This window comes from Quercus robur, chromosome 7, assembly GCF_932294415.1.
Source record: "Quercus robur chromosome 7, dhQueRobu3.1, whole genome shotgun sequence".
Taxonomy (NCBI): Eukaryota; Viridiplantae; Streptophyta; class Magnoliopsida; order Fagales; family Fagaceae; genus Quercus; species Quercus robur.
In genome coordinates, this window is record NC_065540.1 from 32,139,927 (window position 1) to 32,157,127 (window position 17,201).

The following is a 17,201-nucleotide window of genomic DNA, read 5'->3' on the forward strand; positions in this document are numbered from 1 at the left end:
TCCCTTAATCCAAACGAGCCCTTAGTTTGTTTAGCTTTGATCAATTGGGGAAATAATCATCACTTCCGTCTCCATACTATATTATCTTTAGTTTCAAAACAACTAAACACATATTAGCTACAATACCTAAAGAACAGCAATGCAATATTAGAAGGGACATTGATATTGACTCACCTTTTTTTGGTGTATCCCAAAATAATCCAATGCTTATTTCTAATTCTTCACCTGAAGTTGAGACCATCACCACTAATAAAGGGAAACAAGGTGTCAACTTTAGTGTAGATGAAGATAAATTACTAGTATCAGCATGGCTCGAGACTAGTCTCGATCTTGTGTATGGTAAAGAGTTGAAACAAGAAACTTCCGTCAAAAAATTTGGCAATACTTTTACAATCATAGTGCAGCTGGCACCACATGCACTCCTATCTCCCTATCAAGTTGATAGGGAATGATTAAGAAGGAAACAAGTAGATTTTGTGGGTTCTTGTCTGCACTTGAAGGTTTGCATCAAAGAGGCATAAGGCATAACTGAACAAGACAAGGTAAAAATTATATTGCAAGTGTGCCTTGTTAGACATTCACCAATAGTTGATGTAGATACTAATTATGATCTATTTCTTTGGATTTTTTTTAGATTGAAATGCAAAGGCTATGTATAGAAGAACTTACAAAAGAAATTTTAATTTTGAACATTGTTGGCTTGTGTTGAAGAACCAACCAAAATGGAGTATGCCTAAGGAAAAATCAAGAATAGTGTTACCTCCAACTCTGGATTCAATACCCATTGCCAAAGGGGATGACGTGTCCATACTTGATGACACTACCATCTTTGAGAGACCAATAAGTAGGAAGGCCGAAAAGGCCAATCGAAAGAAAAAGGATAGTGAGAAAGATGTTGGGAAATATTTGGCGAAGAAGATGAAATGTATTGAGGAGTCACAAGAACAAGAAAAAGAAAATCTTCGCATCAAAGCAAAAAGGGTTCGCTTGGAAGAGTTGAGGGATAAAGAGAGAATTCAATTAGAAGAGTTGAAGGATAAGGAGAGGGTTCGATTGGAGGAGAGAAGAATTCTAATGGAGGAGGAACGAATTAGTATTGAACGGGAAAAGCTCCATATCTAAAGTATGGTAGACAGTGTCGGCTCAAGGCCTAGGCAACTTAGGCCTAGGCCTAAGGCCCCACAACAAATAAAAAATTTCCCTACTAAAAAAAGGCCCCATCTCCCTTAGTAAAAGGCCCAAAATTTTATAAAAATATAACATTTTTTTAAATAATTAGTACTTTTTTTAAGAGTGATGCTGAAAATACCACAAATTTTATTTATTTATTATAGATTTAACTGATATATCACCAATCACATAAAAAAGTATTTCAAACACAAATAAATTAAGTTGTTGAAATTCATCAATTACAATCATAATCACATTTATTGTGAACATTTTGTAGTATTTTTAGTATTTTTCTTTTTCATTTCTAACAAGGCTTTTAAAATAGGAGACCAATAAAAATTTAACCCAATTGAAACCCTAAGATATTTCAAATAAAATACTGCAAATGTGATAAATCACCAATGATAACTAATCTCCTACTAAGCCACACACTAAATAATATCTATCTATCTTTTTCTCTTAAAAAGAATATATAAAATTAAAATTTAGATTACAACTATACTTAACTATGTACAGTCATATTTCCAAGTTAAAGTAAGTTCCTTTTGATTCAATTATAATATTCAATCTTCTATTTGAAATTAACCTTAGTTTAGCTGGTATTATTCATCAACTTCTGTATTTACATCAAATTAGTCTTAATTTAATTAGTATTATATAATTTTATTTAATTAATGTTTGCATATAAAAAGGCCCTATATAAAATTTTTCCAAATTTTGTTGGGCCGGCCCTGATGGTAGAGGATGAGAGAATTATGAATAAAAATACAAATGGCATGTTTGAAGCACAAAAACTTTATTATTGTAAGGTTGAATTTATTCAACCATCTAAATTGGCTTTATTCCGTGCCAAATTTGCTTGTAATTCAGCATTTAGTAACCCTGTATTTAGGTGGGTTTGTTGTAAGGGTAGTGAGTGAGATAGAGTGAAGTTTGCTCAAGAGTGTGTAAGAAAACAGAGACTCGCGGCTGGGACTCGCGGGTGGACTCGCGGCTGCAAGCCGCCAGAAGCTGCACACGTGCCAAGCATGCTGGAAGATGAACAGTCATGCTAGCTGGAGCACTACAGGACAAAACAGGACAATTGGCCATACGGTTAACTCGCGACTGGATCTCGCGACTTGGTCAAGCCGCGAGCCACCCCTGTTTTGTAAAACCTGATGTTTCACATTCCTCTCCCACTCCAGTATAAATACCCCTTTAACCCACGATTGAAAGAGAGCTTCCAGAGAGAATTTTGAGAGAGAAACCCTAAAGAAAAACCAGATTGCTTCACCCACAATCTATACCTTAGAGTCTCTTCAAATTCCCTTACTCTCTTCCTCTCCATTGTCAAATCCTTGAGAGGCATTATACCAAACCTGGTTCTCACCATTATCATCTCTGTGAGACAGTTGTTTGGAGTTCTGGGAAGCAGTTAGGAAGGAGCCAATCTTCATTGGTTGATGCTACGGTCTAGTAGCGGAATCCGGGAAGTTAGAAAAGAAAAAGGTTCGGCGCAACCTCGTTGGAGCAAGAAGCTTGAAGGGCTTAGGTGCACTGGGTAGATTAGGCTTGGAGGGTCTATTGCTGTCCTTGTATCCCAACTGTATTTTCTAGTGGATTGATTACCGCTTGGAGGGCGGCGGAGAGGTTTTTCGCTGAGGACTTCGGTTTCCTCTTCGATAACACATCGCGTGTTGTCTTTGTGTTTGCATCTTCCTTCCTCTCTATCTTTGCCTTTACATTATCTGCTGTGGTTTTATTTTGTTATGGCTTAGATAGTTTATAACCAATTTCATATTATAGCATGTGTTAAGTTTCCGCACACTAGTTGTTTGACATATTGCTTGAGTTGGTTAAGTTGTATTTTGGGGGTCTAAACGTTCAAAGGTGTTTTGTACACGTTTTTGAACTTTCAATTATGAACAACGCCAAGAGGGAATCCTTGCAAGACAATCTCAAAGTAAATAGTTTGGTTTGCCATATGTAAATGATGTCTTCAATAGACCTTATTTTGGTAGTAGCTTATTTATAAGCATTGGTGTATATTATTATGTTATATGAACTTATCTATGTTAGAAAATAGTTGATGTATTTTGTTGTGGTAGATCAACTTCAATTATGTTAGAAAAGGGTTGATGTATTTTGTTGGGGAATATTAACTTTGTTATGTTAGAAAAAGGTTGATGTATTTTGTTGGAGAATAGAAACTTTTTTATGTTAGAAAAAGGTTGATGTATTTTGTTATCTTATACTATTTATAAAAAAAGAGATGTTGTTTATCATGAGTTTGGTCTCTCTCTCTCTCTCTCTCTCTCTCTTTAGGTTGTTTGCATCTCCATTGGATGATGGGTTATGTTAGAACCTGTTGTGGAATACTCTGTACCATATTAGTGATATAGGAGCATCTAAGCTTGTTAATTGGAAGATGTTGTTCGGTAGTTTTTATAACAAGTTGTTTAATGACCTTTGTTATGCAGATTTAGAACTAAATGTTTTAATGATTTAGATTTTGAGTTCAAAAACCTTTTGCGTATGGTGTTCATAATATATATATATATATATATATTTTATAACCTTAGTTTGGTTGTACATCAAATTAACATATGTTTAATTTTATTAGTACACTACCTACGTGCCTTGTTTTATCTTTTTGTCCTAATATCTATTTTCATTGGAGTTTATTACTTAAGCAAATATAATTTTTGCTTTCAGATTTTCGCTTAAAGGTTGTATCCATGGGTCACTCTTTGTTTTGCAAACTTTTTTTTGATGACTCCGATGAGGATGAGATAATCAAAAAAGTTGTCATGAATTCGACATCACAACGTAAACATTGTCGCTATATTAGATGCAACCATTTGGCAGGCCATGAAAGACTTTATCTTGACTACTTTGCCGACTCATCAGTATATCCTGAGAAATTATTTCGGAAGAGATTTTGTATGAGCCGTTCTCTTTTTCTGCGTATTTAATCTAAGATAGAAGCTCATGATCCTTACTTTAAGCAAAAAAGAAATGGTAGCAAAAAGTTTGGTTTATCTTCTCCTTAAAAGATTATTGCTGCACTTAGGATGATTGCCTATGGAGTAATGGTGATATTATGGATGGATATGTGTGGATTGGAGAAACCACTGCCATGGAGAGTTTGAAAAAATTTGTTACAACAGTGATAGATATTTTTTCTGAGGAATATTTAAGAAAACCAAACAATGAAGACATTGGTAAATTGTTGGCCTATAACGAAAGGCGTGAATTTCTAGGTATGCTAAGTTCAATTAATTGCATGCATTAGAAATGAAAAAATTGTCCAACTGAATGGAAATGTCAATATTATGGTCATATTCGTGAGTCCACTATTATTTTGGAAGCGGTGACATTATATGACCTTTGGATATGGCATGCATTTTTTGGGTTACTTGGGTCAAATAAATGATATTAATGTGTTACAGTAATCTCCTGTATTTTCTAAGCTAGCACAAGGATGTGCTTCATCGGTTAATTACTGAATTAATGGTAATGACTACATAATGAGATATTATCTTGCTGATAGCATATATCCAAAGTGGTCAACATTTGTGAAAACAATCCTAACTCCACAAGTACCAAAAAAAAAATATATATATATATATATATATATATGCAAAAGCCCAAGAGGCGTATAGGAAGGATGTTGAGCATGCATTTGGAGTACTCTAAGCATGATTCACAATTATTCGTGGACTTGCATGGTTTTCCTATCCTGAAATGTTCCAATAGATCTTGAAAGCGTGCATAATCCTCCATAACATGATTGTTGAAGATGAGTGAGATGAAAATGAAGCGGTAGACTTTGATTATGAACAAATTGATGAAATGGATAATCTTCCTATACAAGTGTCACGTGAGCATGCAAATGGATTTATGACATTCATCTAAAGTCACGAACGCATTAAAGACCAACAAATTCATTCTCAACTCCAATAAGATCTTATTGAACATTTATGGCAATTGCATTGCGATTTGTAGGAACTTGGGTGTGTGAGTTATGGCATGTGAATTTTTATTGTAATTTTATGTGAGTTGTGTATGTGAATATTTTTGTGGACTACATTGGTAGTTTAGTGTTGCTAAAACTACTTCAAGTAATATGTTTGCCAAGTTGATAGTTCAATTGGAGTATATGATTTATGGTAATATGTTTTCCAGGTTGATATATATATATATATATATATTTTTTTTTTTTAAGAATGTGCTAGGTTGAGTTGATAGTTCAATTGGAGAATATGATTTATGTGATTTATGTAAATAGTGTTGACAGGTTGACAGGCTGATTTATATATATGGGAGATCGTTGAGAAATTTTTCAAATACTCCGAGCATGGGGCTCACATGTCTGTGAGAGAAATGTGTCATGCATTGAGCGTACATGATGCATGCATGGTAGTTGAAGAAACAAAATTAATAAATAACATTCATGGTAGTTGAAGGAAAAAAAAATCCAAAAATATGACTGTTCAGTTAAAAAAAGTTCTAATTAAAAAAAGCCGGGTTTTAAAAAATGTGTTCACTATGTTCAAATGATCAATTGAAAATACTTTTGGAAACAAAGAATAAATAAAACATAAAGAGAGAATAAAAAGTAATAAAAAAGAATATTTAAATGAAAAACTAAAAATTTTAGGTTTATTGGATGTATTATAAAATGAATGGTTAAAATATATGAAGTAACTTTTTGATTTGCAAACAGTTATAATTTTTTGTTCACTCGCTGTGAATGCTCTAACCACGTTACCCTCTGATACTCATTTTTCGTGTTCTTCCTCAAACGTCTCTTCTCTCTCGCACTCTCTGTTCCTACGCCTCTCTGTTTCTCTCAGGCCTCTCTTCTCTATCATCCCCTCTCTCTCCAACCCTACCCTTCTCTCTGATTCACCCTTTCATTGTCTACTTCGTCTCTCAGGCAACGGCAGTGGTGTGCTCTATCAGGTAACGGCAGTGGTGTGCTCTCTCAGGTAACGACAGTGGTGGTGGGTTCCAATATGGGGTGGATTTGCAATGAGGTGGTTGTGGGTTCCGATGTGGTGGTGGGTTTGCCCATTAAGTTCTGCCCACCGCAAGACCCATCTCATCTGCCAAAAACCCCCGTTAAAACCCAGCACCGCCCATCCCAACCCAAAGAGAGTCTCATAGTTTTTTCCTCTTTCGCATAAAAGTTAAAATACACTCCATTTTCTTATTCTGAAGATACATTCAAGACTAAGCATTTCCTGTTTTCCTCTTCAGATCTAACAAATGGGAACCCTTGACATTCTTGGCGACCGCCAGTCTGGTCAGGACGTTCGCACCCAAAACGGTACTGCTCTCTCTCTTTTACAAATACTACTAAAAAAAACTGCTTTTAATAAAATTTGATTTTGTGCAATTTATGGTTGTATTGTAAAGGAACTGACTAAGGTCGTTTTGTGTTTAATGGTGAGTGAAATAGTGATGGCGTGTGGAGCAGTTGCTAATATTGTCAAATCCTCACTAGGTCCTGTTGGTCTCGACAAGGTATTACTACTACTACTACCACTTCTATTACTATTGCTGTTGATGTTGATGCTTATTTTGTTGTTTCAATCTTTCCTTTTTTTTTAAAAAAAAAAAAAAAATTTATTTTAATGGTGTATATTCATAATTAACTTTAGTCGATTGATTATTTATTTATTATATAGGCTTGCCAGTGTCATACAATTAGTTGAATGCTGAAATGTAAATGTGTGTGTTTCTTCTTTTACTGTCATTATGTAAGGAATTTTAATTTGCAATTAATTGTAAGATATTGAATGAGCAATATGCGTAGTCTTGTCTGTGTGATGTAAAATTAAGCATGTTGCTGCTTGTTCTTTAAGCTGTGACATTGCTCATGTGGGACATGTTCGTTCATTGAACCCTATTTTTGGATGCTCAAATGGGTTGGAATGACATTTGTATAAGTCAGTGAAGATTGAAAAGGATATCTTTTTGTTTACTTGTATATGTTTTGAGTTCAGAAGGGTACCAAACCCGTAAAGACTAGAAACATAGTTAAGATGCTGAACTGCACGTTAGTGTTATTGCATCATTGATATTAATTGATATGGGCATTGGGGACATACCCTTTTTCCATTTTGATTGCAAAGGTTTTGATATAGTTAAAATACTTAACTGCATGTCAATGTAATTGCCATGTTTACAATATTTATTGATAGAGGTGTTCGTAACTTGCCTTTTTTCCCTGTTCATTGCTACTTTTATTTGGACCATGTAGTTCTGCCAAAGGGTATCATTTGATTTTCTTTTTGATTGATGGTTTTAGATGCTTGTTGATGATATTGGAGATGTGACAATTACTAATGATGGTGCTACAATACTCAAGATGTTAGAAGTTGAGCACCCCGCTGCTAAGGTGGATAAACAGCCTCATCTTGCTCATACTTTGTTTTATTATTGGATGTGTGTTTTGGCTGTGTTACCGAGCTTTGCCACACTGTAACATGTTTTGATTTATAGAAATTTTTTGGTGGTCCACAGGTACTCGTGGAGTTGGCTGAGCTTCAAGACCGAGAAGTTGGAGATGGGACAACATCAGTGGTCATTATTGCTGCGGAGTTGCTGAAGGTAAGTGTAGCCAGCCTGTTAATTTGGGATCTCATGAAAGGAATTTTCTTATGTTCTGATGAAAGACGACTTAATTAATCATGATTATGCGGAGAGCAAATAATAATCATGGTTAGAAAAAGTGAACATCTACTTTTCATCCACGATTAAGTGGAATTTTTGGGATCTCATATGATAGCAACTCTTTTATGGTCTGATGGATGATGACTTAATGGTTTATTTAATCATAATTCTGCAGAGAGCAAATGATTTGGTGAGGAACAACATTCACCCTACATCAATAATCAGTGGTTACAGAGTGAGTCTCTCTCTCTCTCTCCCCCCTGTTTTAATTTTGAACTCTAATCAGTTTTACCACTAAGCAAGTGTATTATTTTATGCATAATTTGAATATGTTTTGTGGCTTGTTACTTGGTAAGCTTCCTTAAAGTTTTATCCTTTCTATTTCTCTATGTTTTTAATGTAAATAGCTTGCTATGAGGGAGGCATGCAAATATGTGGAGGAAAAATTGGCCGTGAAGGTAAGGCTCCTCTGTCTTTGTCCCTAAATAGTTGCATGTGTGTGTTTATATGAAACCTGACAATTAAGGTTCATAAGCAGTATTATGAACTGAAGGCATGAATGGCAGTTTGTTTCAATCACTTGCTCTGCCATTACAGACCTTATTATGAGCTTGTGAGTTTTCATCATTTATGCCAAAAATGGCATAGATAGAGGGTCTGATATGCAATACTGTGGTTCCCACTAAAGATCATAAAATTATGTAGTATTACATGCTCTGCTTGGGGGGGGGGGGGGGGGGGAACTCTTTTTGTGTTAAGTAATAGATATTTTAGAAAAAAAAAAAAATACAAAGTACACGAAGGAGATCAACGTCATCAAAAGTGTGATTATTTCCTTCTCTCCATGCAATTTACATAATGCTTAAAGGAACCACACTCTATATTTTCCTCTTGTAGGACTACCAAACTGGCAAACTTCCCTTTCCAACAAATAAGTAGCTTAATAATCCTTATAGGCATCATGAAATTTCCCAAAAAGAGAAAAAACGAGAGCCCCAAACTCCTTTTGGCTGTACAATGATGTAATAAATGGTTTACTCTCTCCACTAGATGTCACATACAGCACCAGCCTCCAGAACAGGATCACATCTCTCTCATTCTTAGATTGTCCATTGTTGAATTCTATTACAACAGAGCTGCCCCCCAAACAAAGAATGGAACTTTTTGAGGTGCTTTCACACTGCAAATACTCTTCCAAGGGAACATAGAGTACCCTCTCAAAGCACCTTAATAAGATTGTGCATCTTCTGTTTCTAGTCAACCTCCTGCACATTATAATGTTGCCTTTTCTTCAAGGATAATTAGAAAAAAACCACTCAACCAAGGAATCCACTTACCTTAGTTCCCGAAATTGGGAGGCTCTCAGAAAGTGAAGATCCTAATCTTCGTCTTCTTCTCCTTAATACAAAAAATATGTGGGTACCAAAGCATCCCTACCCTCAGCTAGCAAAAACAAGTATGGAAAGAAATTATTTAAAGCCATCTCCCCACACACGTGATGCCAAAAAAGAACTTCCAAACATCCCCTATCAAAAATTTTGCCATTTCAACCTAGAAGATGGACCTCATTCATTGTGTTCTGGATGGCGATGCTTTGTCTAAGCCATAGCATATCTAATAGTATATATTCTTGTTAAGGCTGTATACTTGTTTTGTTGATTTTTCTAGGTTGAAAAGCTTGGAAAAGATTGTCTAATTAACTGTGCCAAGACAAGCATGTCCTCAAAGTTGATATCTGGTGACAGTGACTTCTTTGCAAATCTGGTATGCTTATTTATTATACATGTGATAAGGATTTATTTTGTTCCTAGAATCTGGATGTTATTGAAATTGACACACTTTCTATACTTAAACAAGCCATTTGTGCATCCAAGCCATCTGTGTATTGTTGGTTTGTGATGAGTGTTTAGTGTGTTTTATTGATTTTTGTATATGATTGTATTTCTAGGTTGTGGAAGCTGTGCAATCTGTTAAAATGACGAATGCAAGGGGGGAAGTCAAATACCCAATTAAGGTAGGTGTTTGTACATTCTCCACATCTTGATTGGGAAGGTTTTGTAGTGTGGACATATGCTTAGAGGAAACTGAAATCTCCTATATTGTTAGTATGTGTTGTGTTTCTTGTGAACTGCTGGCAAGTAAAATCTTTTGCCTGATATGGCTCAACCTGCTTTTCATGGTTTTAGAGACATGCTAAAATTTGTGGATATGAAAGTTGTAATGCCCTAATTGTTTTTATGATGTTCCAGGGAATTAATGTTTTGAAAGCTCATGGCAAAAGTGCAAAAGATAGCTATCTTTTGAATGGGTATGCTCTAAATACGGGTCGTGCTGCCCAAGGAATGCCTATTAGAGTTGCCCCTGCAAAGATTGCTTGTCTTGACTTTAATCTTCAGAAAACAAAGATGCAAATGGGTGTCCAAGTCTTAGTTACTGATCCCAGGGAGCTTGAAAAAATTCGTGAAAGGTGATAAGATTATAAAAAGTATTTTCTTTTAGGTTGTGATTGTCATTACTTTATTGATTATTGGCTTTGTGCACCAGTGAAGCATACACCACTTTTTAATTGCTTGCTTCTTTGTAGTAATTGATTTGGTATCCAATTGCCTATATAATAGAGCAGTCTGGTAAAGGAATAAAATCAGCTCATTTCACATATATACATGCATATGATTTTGTATCTTGTTCAAATTCCTTTATTATTCTTTAATGCATGTTTTGCACAACCCAAAGAGTCTCATGCTTTATGCTTTTGCTTTGTGTTGTGACGATCTTAATCACCTCTTCTTTATGGTTATTAAGATGAAAATCATTATGCAATATTTGTCTACTTTTTTGCTCATGTAGAACTTCTTTTGCATTTATCTTAACAGAGAAGCCGATATGACCAAAGAACGCATTCAGAGACTTTTGAAAGCTGGAGCCAATGTTGTTCTGACAACAAAGGGGATTGATGACATGGCACTCAAGGTAAGCTTCTACAGATATTTGATTCTCCAACTGCTTTACAACTATCTCATCCAGCATTAAATTGGCTGGCATGATTATTAGCATTATATCACATGCTACCACTGAGCTTCTCTAATTATATTTTCTAAAGGAACCAGGGCCAATCTGAATTCCATTCATAGTGGACAAATTGGCTTATTACCCAATCACATGCCTATTTCCATGCATTGAGAAATATGTTCGCTCTGAAAAGAGGAAAACACAGTCTTATGGGGTTGAGTAGAAATGTTGAATGTTGTTTGGAAATGTAAGAACCTATGAAACACAAAATTTGTAGGGAATTGGAAGTGTTGAAGTTCCTATTTCTTTTAAGCCCTGAGAAAAAATGAAGTGTATAGTGTTTGGAATATCACTCACCTTGGTATATCCATATACCATAGGAAATATTTAAGGAAGTACATAGAGCTTTTATTTTGTTTTGTTTTAGAGAGGTATTATTGATCTATTGAATTGTCTAAGTTGGTTACTGTACTTACAGTGGGTGGGCTGGGAAAAAGATAATTGAGCTAATGGCCTATTAGAGATGGACGATTTTTTTCTCCTGGTGTAGTTTACTCCTGGTTACTGTTTATAGTGTGACGCTTTGATATGTAAGTTTTAAGTCAATTACTTTCTAGTTTTTATACAGTATGTTGTTGATTGTGTGTTCTATATTGTCTTGAATGGGTTTACTTTAATTACGGTGAATTCATCCTAACAAGCTGTCTTCTTGGATTATTCTTCTGTGGTTTGGTCCTAGTTTATTGTGTACCTACCATCAAGCCCACAAGCAGATTTAATTTATTGTGTCGATTCTTTGTTGTTGTTCCAGTACTTTGTTGAGGCTGGGGCCATTGCTGTGAGACGTGTTCGCAAGGAGGATATGCGCCATGTTGCCAAGGCAACAGGTGCGACCATGGTAAATTCCTGGCCTGCTTATGCAATGATATTAATTTTTAAGGCTGTTTTAAATTTTCTTCCAACATTGTCAAATAATCAATGCAATCATGGATGTACAAAGGGCAATAGTCAGTTTGGAATATTGTGATGCAGATTTTCTGAAGCTGCAGAGCTTAAATAATTCTTGGGTGGTGAAAGGAGCAAACTGAAAATAGAATTCTTTCACACCAGCAATTAATGTGACAAAGTTATTTGATATCATAAGTATGCTGAAAGCAGCACTTGGGTGTACATACAGGATATAGTTAGGGTTCTGATTGCTAGTTGAATTTGATCAATATGTGATCAACTTCCCTTCTATCCGTAGCATTCTCTAAAGTCTTAGCACAGGTTACTCATGTTTGATCTGGTGATTCTTATAAGCTCTTTGCTTAACCCTAATATAGAGTATGTTTGGCATCAGCTTTAGTTTTTAGCTTTTAGTTTTTATGTCTCAAACGGACACACAGTGTCCAAAATTAGAAGCTTTTTCCTTCATCACAAGCATGGGAATTTTTTTAAAATCTCAAATGCCGCGTGATATAGCTTTACTGAAGACAATGGTTTACATTTTTAGCCATAGAAGCTAATCCACTCTAAAACCTGTGTTAACTACACATATAAAACTTAGGGCCTGTTTGGTTGGAGATTTCTACACATGAAAACTGTGGTTTATAAAGTGTTGTGAAAACATGTGTTTATAGTATTTATAAAGCAAAAAATGTGTTTGTTACCATGTTTCAAATAACATATTTCAGTGTGTGAAAAAACATAATTTTGTGTTTGGTATGTGTGTGTGTGTTTTTTTTTAAAAGCTGACAAGTGGCCCCCCGGTTGGAATTGAAGAAGGAAGCTTTATGTGTTGTCTAATCAAGTGGGCCCCATGTTTTTCAAAATATTTATAAAAGTGTCATTGAATAACGTTGTTTGAAATTTGAAAACTGGTAAGAGGAGTTTTCCAAATTCAGTGTTTAAATACCCTAAAATGAGCAATGTAACTCAAACATTTCTAAAAAAACACCTTTACCAAACACGTTTTTTTTTAGAAACACAGTTTTTAGTGTTTAAACATTGAAAACTGTTGTTTGGAATCACATACCAAACAGGCCCTTAGCGATTCACTCTTTTGTTTGCGTTAGCCGCTCTTGTTGTTTCAAAAGGTAACTGCTTGGAAATCAAGAAATTAAACAGAAATTAAGAACTTAAAAACATTATGTTCACTGGAAAAAGTGAACCAAGTTACAGCATGTGGGAATTACTCCTCTACTTGGAAAAGCATCTGCCTTAGTGACTTCTGATGTTGTGGCAGTATCATTAAATGTCTACATTCAATTAGTTATTGTTGCCATAATTCTATATATTTATATTGGCAATGAATCCTAAAATAAAATTCTGGTTTTTGACCAACTTCCAGCTTTTGGCCTTTAAGGTTGCATTTCAATTGCAAGGTTTTTTACTTCATTAATCCTATAATTAGTGTCTTAATAGAAATGATTAATATTATAAAAAATAATCAATTTTAAAACATTTCAAACTTTCAACAAAACTTTACGAAGTTGTCTTTTGAAAGTAATGTGTATTGTGGGTGTTGTGGAAAAGTTCAGAAATAATGCTATAAATTTTGGATGTGGACATGCATTATTGAACAAGTAAAAAATTGCAATTTGCACCACTTATTATAGAATTGAGTACCATCCTATTCATGTTCTCATGTAAGTGTAGTGGTATGCGTACAGTTGAATATGCTTCTCTCTTGTTGGCTGTTTTATATGTTAATATAAAATATATTTTTTAAAGTTCCCTTTTGGACATTAATTTAGCCCTTGCCTAATAAATTAAACCATGTGTGTATCGGCACCTATCAATTTCCATTTCTTCCAGAATTCCCATATGATGTCTAGGAGCAGTGATGTCTATGATTTTAGTGAGGTTGCTTGGTTGAGGCTGTCTTCAGTTTTGTCTTAGAGAATGCCTTGTTAGACTTGAGCATGAGACCTTATTGCACTTCTTGTCATGTTGGCATCTGATTGGTTTGAATGCACATGCTCCCAACTTAATTAATAGATTTTGTAGAACGTTGATCCTGAATTTCCAGTGATGACTTTTCCTCTAGGACATGTATGGGGCAGGAATCTTTGGAATCTATGTTTAGTTCTTTCCTTATTTAATTCAAGTTCGCACATTGTTGATTCTCCGCTGTGTGTTTTTGATAATTTTACTGGATTTTGGACAGGTTAACCATTATAATTCTTTTTATGATTGTGTACTATTGATGGATGATGCAGGTCTCAACATTTGCTGATATGGAGGGAGAGGAATCATTTGACTCTTCACTGTTAGGATCTGCAGATGAAGTTGTTGAGGAACGCATTGCTGATGATGATGTAATATTGATAAAGGGGACTAAAACTACAAGTGCAGTGAGTAATTTATTTTATTTTGAATTTGGATTTAGTTTATATATATATATATATATTTGAGCTATATTCTGCAACTTAATATAAAAATTTAGTTTTTGTTTTATTTAATTTATTATTATTATTATTATTATTATTATTATTATTTTTAATGTATTGATTGTTACATATTAGTTACACGTTGTTTTCATGCACAGTTTCCTGATATTTCCTTTTTACAACATACTTTCTCTAGGTTTCCTTGATCCTCCGAGGGGCGAATGACTATATGCTTGATGAGATGGAGAGAGCTCTGCATGATTCTCTTTCTATTGTTAAAAGGACCCTTGAATCCAATACGGTAAACTTTGTCTCTTTCTTTATACATGATTATAATTACATTAGAATCTGCTTTGTGGCCATTGAGCTTTCTATTGTGTCTGCTGTTAAGCTTTTCGTGTATCTTAGTGGCACAATTGTTGCTGTGGAATGCATGCTAGATTTGGATTATAGTTTTTTTTACTTGATATGTCATTACATTAATTATTTGGATATTTAGAACCCTGTTTTTTTAGGTAATAATAATTTTATTGAAATGAGACTACTTCGTGGAAGAAGACATGAAAGTAGTCTAAAGAATTCCAATTGAAGAAATATCTACGAGTCATCACCAAAATCTTATCATGAAATTTGAAATATTAGGAATCTGGTGATCTGACAAGCTTTTAAGCCTGGCATGCTAATTGCTAAAGCATGCATATGCACAAGAGAGTCATTTCCAGTTGAACAGAATCTTTTGAGAATGGAAAAGAACTTCATATTTGTTCTTTTGTTATTCTTTAGTGTGGAATTAATGCACTTTGGCATGACTTAATTTCTAGCCCAGCTGATAACCACCAAAAAATGACAAGAGAGTAGTTACTAATTTAGTAGAATTGTGAAATTGTATCATCTTTCTGGTGTTGAGCAAAATCTTTTAGAAGATATATCAAATTATTTGGCAAAATTAGAGTTATCAGTTGTTTCATCATCATGAGTTATTTCGCACTTGCAGGGTTTGCTATTCAGCTGCTCATGGATTCAAATGGGCTATTTCATTTTTTTCTTCTCTCAATTTCAAATAGGACATTTTTCTCTCCCCTCCCCCAAACGAGTCTTTTCCCCCCAAAAAAGTCTGGAAGTTGTGTGCAATTTTTCTAACAATAAAAAAGAGCAATTGGAATTCATTTATCAATGTGGTTTTCATATTTCCTATCATATTCTTCATTGTCATATTGTGCAATACAGGTTGTTGCAGGTGGAGGTGCAGTTGAGGCTGCCTTGTCTGGGTATTTGGAGTGCCTTGCAACAACTTTAGGATCCCGTGAACAGTTGGCAATTGCAGAATTTGCCGAATCTTTGTTAATTATCCCAAAGGTTTACTATAATTTATGAGTGCATGGCATAAGCCCCCATTTCCACTGATATTATTGAAGAGACAATAACATGTGTTTGTTTCAGGTGCTTGCCGTCAATGCTGCCAAGGATGCCACCGATTTAGTTGCAAAACTACGGGCTTACCATACCATAGCACAAACCCATGCTGATAAGAAGCATTTATCCAGGTATTTGTTTGGAAGCTCCTGTGAGTGGCATTCTGGATTAAAGCTCATTGCTCCCCATCATTCTCTGCAATTTCTGTAACCTGAAACTAATCACACTAGATATTCGTTTTGATTAGGTTACTGTTTATTCTTTTTTGTCTTTTCCCTGAACTGAAACTAATCACACTAAAAATCATTTCCATTCAAGTGGTTACAACATTCCTGCTACTGTGGGTTACAGTTCATTCTTGGTAAGCTTGACAGTTATGGAATTTGTATGCAGTGCAGTGTGTACAAAGTTACTTCAATACTGTCATTATATTATACCATTTGAGGAACACCGATGAGTTCTATCTCAAATAATGCTTCCTTCCCTTTGTGTTCAAAACTCACTGCATATGTAACTTACCAATAAAACAAAACTATTGTTTTGAGGGAACAATCATACAGTGTAATAGGTAATAGGATAATAATAACTTGTGTTTGTGTCGTGTATATGTTTGTGTGAGAGAGAGTTCATAATGTGGATTTTTAGGGAGTCTGACCTGAGCGATCTAAGTACATTTCTTGCATGGAAATTTTGTCACATGATCTGTCATTCCATATTTAGTTGTTTTGGTTATTTAATTATTGCAGCATGGGACTGGACCTTTTGAAGGGAACAGTTCGTAACAACTTAGAAACCGGAGTCATTGAGCCTGCGATGAGTAAAGTGAAGATAATTCAGGTAAATGTTGTCAAACATACAAATGCTGCTGTAACAAACTTATTATATAGTTTTGAAATGGCTCTTAAAGTTGTTTCCTGAAATTTGCTATTTGACAGTTTGCGACTGAAGCAGCAATAACAATTCTTCGAATTGATGACATGATCAAGCTTGTCAAAGATGAAAGTCAGGGCAATGAGGATTAGGATTGGTTTTTGTTTGGAAAAAGAAGGCGAGAGATTTTTTTGTATTTTGTTGCCGAGGACTCTCTGGTGTCATTCTTGTAATTTTTCTGAGGCAATCTCGCTCTCTATTCTTTTTGGTCTTGTATTGTTACCGCTTAATTTTATGGTAATGTCCTGGTACTTAAGTAGATTTTGTTGTAGAAATGACAACTCAAGCAAAGACTGGGACATGTGCGGTTGTGTTGTTCAGTTTTTGGGTTTATGGCTTGATCAAGCTCTCTTTATCACTACCATTTTGTGTATTTTTCTGCACGTAGTTTCTTCTTGTATAACGATGTGATTGTAACAAATGTTTAGGCAAAAACTACGAGTAGTTTTGTGGCCTAATCATCAACCAATATTCGTTTCCATGTAAAACCTGTACTTGCGCACCTTGGCCCAGGCAGTGTACAACTTAGTTTAATTGAAGCAGGCAATATTCTTTGTAAGCTTAGTTTGTTTGTTAAGAAGCACGGTTAATCTTACAATAGAGCGGTAATGGTTTGGATGGATCTAGATGGCTTGAACT

At 34.9% G+C, this 17,201-nt stretch overlaps 1 protein-coding gene across 2 annotated transcripts; it reads left to right on the forward strand.

Annotated features, from left to right (window-relative positions):
- Window positions 1-5,879: 5,879 nt before the first annotated feature.
- Window positions 5,880-16,923, forward strand: LOC126693126 (T-complex protein 1 subunit alpha). 2 transcript variants are annotated; one of them, XM_050389004.1, is made up of 18 exons: window positions 5,880-6,146; window positions 6,418-6,487; window positions 6,620-6,684; window positions 7,472-7,561; window positions 7,687-7,773; window positions 8,012-8,071; window positions 8,244-8,294; window positions 9,505-9,600; window positions 9,785-9,850; window positions 10,086-10,303; window positions 10,710-10,806; window positions 11,657-11,743; window positions 14,049-14,183; window positions 14,416-14,520; window positions 15,447-15,575; window positions 15,660-15,763; window positions 16,379-16,469; window positions 16,568-16,923. In XM_050389004.1, the coding sequence occupies exons 2-18, from the start codon at window positions 6,427-6,429 to the stop codon at window positions 16,652-16,654; spliced, it is 1,629 nt and encodes a 542-aa protein (XP_050244961.1). In that variant the 5' UTR covers window positions 5,880-6,146; window positions 6,418-6,426; the 3' UTR covers window positions 16,655-16,923. The 2 variants fall into 2 exon arrangements, with proteins under 2 accessions (XP_050244961.1, XP_050244960.1); XM_050389003.1 differs by having other exon boundaries at window positions 5,881-6,120.
- Window positions 16,924-17,201: the final 278 nt, after the last annotated feature.

Excerpts from the sequence above, each read along its gene's own strand:
- LOC126693126 (XM_050389004.1), top strand. The coding sequence starts at position 6,427 with ATGGGAACCCTTGACATTCTTGGCGACCGCCAGTCTGGTCAGGACGTT. Across the intron at positions 6,488-6,619 it reads GGACGTTCGCACCCAAAACG|TGATGGCGTGTGGAGCAGTT; the intron begins GTACTGCTCTCT and ends TGAGTGAAATAG. Across the intron at positions 14,184-14,415 it reads GGACTAAAACTACAAGTGCA|GTTTCCTTGATCCTCCGAGG; the intron begins GTGAGTAATTTA and ends TACTTTCTCTAG.